The following is a 3,325-nucleotide window of genomic DNA, read 5'->3' on the forward strand; positions in this document are numbered from 1 at the left end:
GCCATTTATGCTTTTTACTCCAGTAGTATTCTTTTGGCGAGATCAAACTTTCCACATAGGTAAAGATGGGGTAATCTATATATTCCGTTTCTCCCTCGATGATAATGTCTCTCATATTATCATTCTTAGGATTGTATACAACAACTTTTCTCACTCTTCTATTAATTATCAATGCTACTTCTCCGATCTCTGTGACAGAAAAGGGCACTGCAAACCCATAAGGTGGATTTATTTCTAAATTCCTTATGAAAAATAAGGATGTCCATGATTCCTTTACTCCATATTCCTTCATGACCAATATCTCAACACCGCCCTTGTCATCATCCAAGCAAGTCATACAAAGACATTCATTTAAAACTCCTAAATCAACTATAGCATTCTCTTCTTGATTAGATTTAGGCTCAGGGACAGGAAACATAATGAACTTTTCAGAGATGGGATCAAAACAAATTACCTGGTTACGAGAATCACTCTTGTGACGTTTATTATTTCCATCATTGAAATCATCTTCGTCATTATAATTTTCACAATAGGATTTTTTGAACCTTACCCTATAGTGAAGTCGTCCCTGCAATGTAATCCCGTCACTCACTAAGTTGACATCGATGTCATAAGGGAATTCGAGTTTCCTCCAGTGTTTGTCTTTAAGACTAGCAACTATAAAAAGCCTATAACCATAATCTGGGTCTGCGTCGTGATGGTCACTCACGTGTGCAAGAATCAGCACAGCCTTGTAAACATTCTTGGAGAAGTCGAAACAAAGTCCCCCACGTGTATAATAGTCACCTAACCGGGGGTCAAGTTCAAGCACTTTGGTGCTAAGTCGGGTGGCAGGATTCCACAAGTAAATATGCCTGTCCGCGTTTATCATTATGAGACCATGACAAGAACCCAACAAGTCACAACGATGGGTATGATCCCTTTTCATGGGGGGATAATTGAACTCTTCCAAAGCGAGTTGTTGATTTATGAAGCGGATGGAGAACGTACGAATATAGCTCTTACCCCTCCTTGAACTCGCGGCGATCACTCCATGTCGTTGTCGTTGATTCGAGAGCTGGAATTTTGGACATGAAATCCAAGAACACCACAAAGTAGAAACACACTTGAATCGTAAGAGGGATTTTACTGGTAAATTTGAGAGAATAATTTTAGTGATTTCGTTGGGTAAATCAGCCATTGTATGAATTCAGTAGCTGCCTTTTGGTGCTGTGTTTTTAGTCTTTCTTTGTGGAAGGGCTACGTTAATATTGCTCTATTTAAACCCCTAACCTAGCTAGGGTTTTCTGTTTTGTGAAAGAAAAACCTAGAGGTATCCTAACTTAAATAGGAGTATTCTGTGTAAAATATGGTAGCAAAAAATTGCACAAGAGATACAAAAATGAAAAGACATTTTATTGAAATGTCAATTGCGACTTTTTGAATCTTGTCAATTATATGAACTTTTATTTAGAAAAAGAAATTGGTATTTAAAAGAGGACACGTTTTTTCTTTTTCTTTTTTTGAAAAAAAAAATAAAAATAAAAGGAAAGAGCACAACCTCCTCCCTCGTTTCTTTTTAATTCTCTTTAATATTGAAAACTAGTATACTTGTCCGCGCTTCGCGCAATCCTGAAATCCGACAAAAGACATGTGAAGAACATTTTAAATTAAAATTAGATATGAAAGCAACTCACTTAAATCAATATTAACGTGAATAAGAACATATAAAAATTAAAGATTAACAGAAAAGAGAAAAATATTAATTTAAAAATCTGGAAGATGTAACATTAAAATGTTATTTGCCTTTTCTTTTGGCAAGGACACTCTTAGTAGTTTTCCTTTTAATGAATTATTGACACTTATATCCAGGGGTGGATCTCCTTGGGGCCAAGGTGTTCACCCGAACACCCTCGGCAAAAAATTACAGTGTATATATAGGGTAAATTTTATGTGTTTATGTGCATATATTAACTTTTGAACACCCTCGGCAAAAAATTACGTATATATTTAGCTTTTTTTTTCCGAACACCCTGAATGAAAATCCTGGATCCGCCCCTGCTTATATCTTCATAAATTTTATGTTGTTTCTCTCAATACAAAACTAAAAAACTAAAAAGAAAAGGAAAAGGAAAATAAAGAAATAGAAAAAGATAACAAATGGAAAAAGAAAAAAAGAGAGAAGAAAATCAATTAAATGTATCTCGTCTCAAATCCCTAATTCATAAAACTTGTCTGTTTCTTTCTCTTTTCCTTCTTTTTTATTTCTTTCTTTTATGGTATCCCTTATTTCTTTTTGAAGAATTAATTTTAAATAGTTGCCCGCCTAATTATTTAAATTAGAAATAGTCTAGTAGATATATATATATATATATATAGACTAAAAAGGATAAATGTCACACCCCGATCCTGATAGGGTATGATGGGCACCCGACCCTTACTTAGAGTCGAGCGAACCCACTGGCTCTCGTTATACTCATAGTCTCATTGGGCCCTTAGTCATGGCATGCATAAATGCATGATGAAATTTTTCAGTTGAAAAACATTCTTTCCGTCTTTATCAAATCAAGTAAGATCCGTGATTATATGAAATGAATAGTAATGTATAATGATACCTCGCTTAAATAGCCGCCTACAAAGGAAAATCGTATACATGGCTCTCGTACTCGCCAAAGTCTCTAACATAAATCATTATACCATGACATGGGAGCCTCGACTCGGCAACACTCCGGAAAGAAATGGAGCTCGCCAATCAATCGAGCATCTTTAAATTATATCCTCTACTCATCCGTATACACCCAAATAAACATGGCATAAAACGCAATCCATTAACGCTACTCTCTCTCTCTCGGTACGAATAATGTACCGAGTATGTCCAACTAACACTTTATGAATAGTATCATAATATAGATATGAAAAGTAATAATGAGTAAGAGAGATAATGAAACATCCGGATGCGTCATAAGGCGGTATGTCATGCATTTTGCTTAGCCTTTTAAAAAAAACATTTCATACATATACATAGTAACATGCCCGCCATAAAGATTCGTGTGTGAAAGTAACATGCCCGGCTTTACGAAGGCTCGGTGTGATATATAAGTAGTATTATGCCGCCTAAGTTTAAGGCTCGGTGTTATCATCATAGTTAAAGGGGAAAGAGGAAGCATGTCGCGTCCGTGCCTCCCGCGTCCGGGCAATATCATAACATGCCGTGAATTCCGGGCGAAGACCGTGTACATCTACGTGTCTCCGCCCGGCCGACTATAGCGCGCGCGGTGTGAGAAAATACATACATATATATAAAGCATGCATAAGAGCCCAATCAAAACCCACAATCCTATCGGAG

General features: G+C 36.4%; 1 protein-coding gene across 1 annotated transcript; it reads right to left on the reverse strand.

Moving 5' to 3' along the window:
• Positions 1 to 154: 154 nt before the first annotated feature.
• On the reverse strand, positions 155 to 871 carry LOC132042127 (F-box protein CPR1-like; the record flags this gene model as incomplete). Its single annotated transcript, XM_059432743.1, has 1 exon — positions 155 to 871. A coding segment is annotated over exon 1 (717 nt), but the record flags the coding sequence as incomplete, so codon positions are not given.
• Positions 872 to 3,325: the final 2,454 nt, after the last annotated feature.

The sequence above is a fragment of the Lycium ferocissimum genome, unplaced genomic scaffold (assembly GCF_029784015.1).
Source record: "Lycium ferocissimum isolate CSIRO_LF1 unplaced genomic scaffold, AGI_CSIRO_Lferr_CH_V1 ctg13504, whole genome shotgun sequence".
NCBI lineage: Eukaryota > Viridiplantae > Streptophyta > Magnoliopsida > Solanales > Solanaceae > Lycium > Lycium ferocissimum.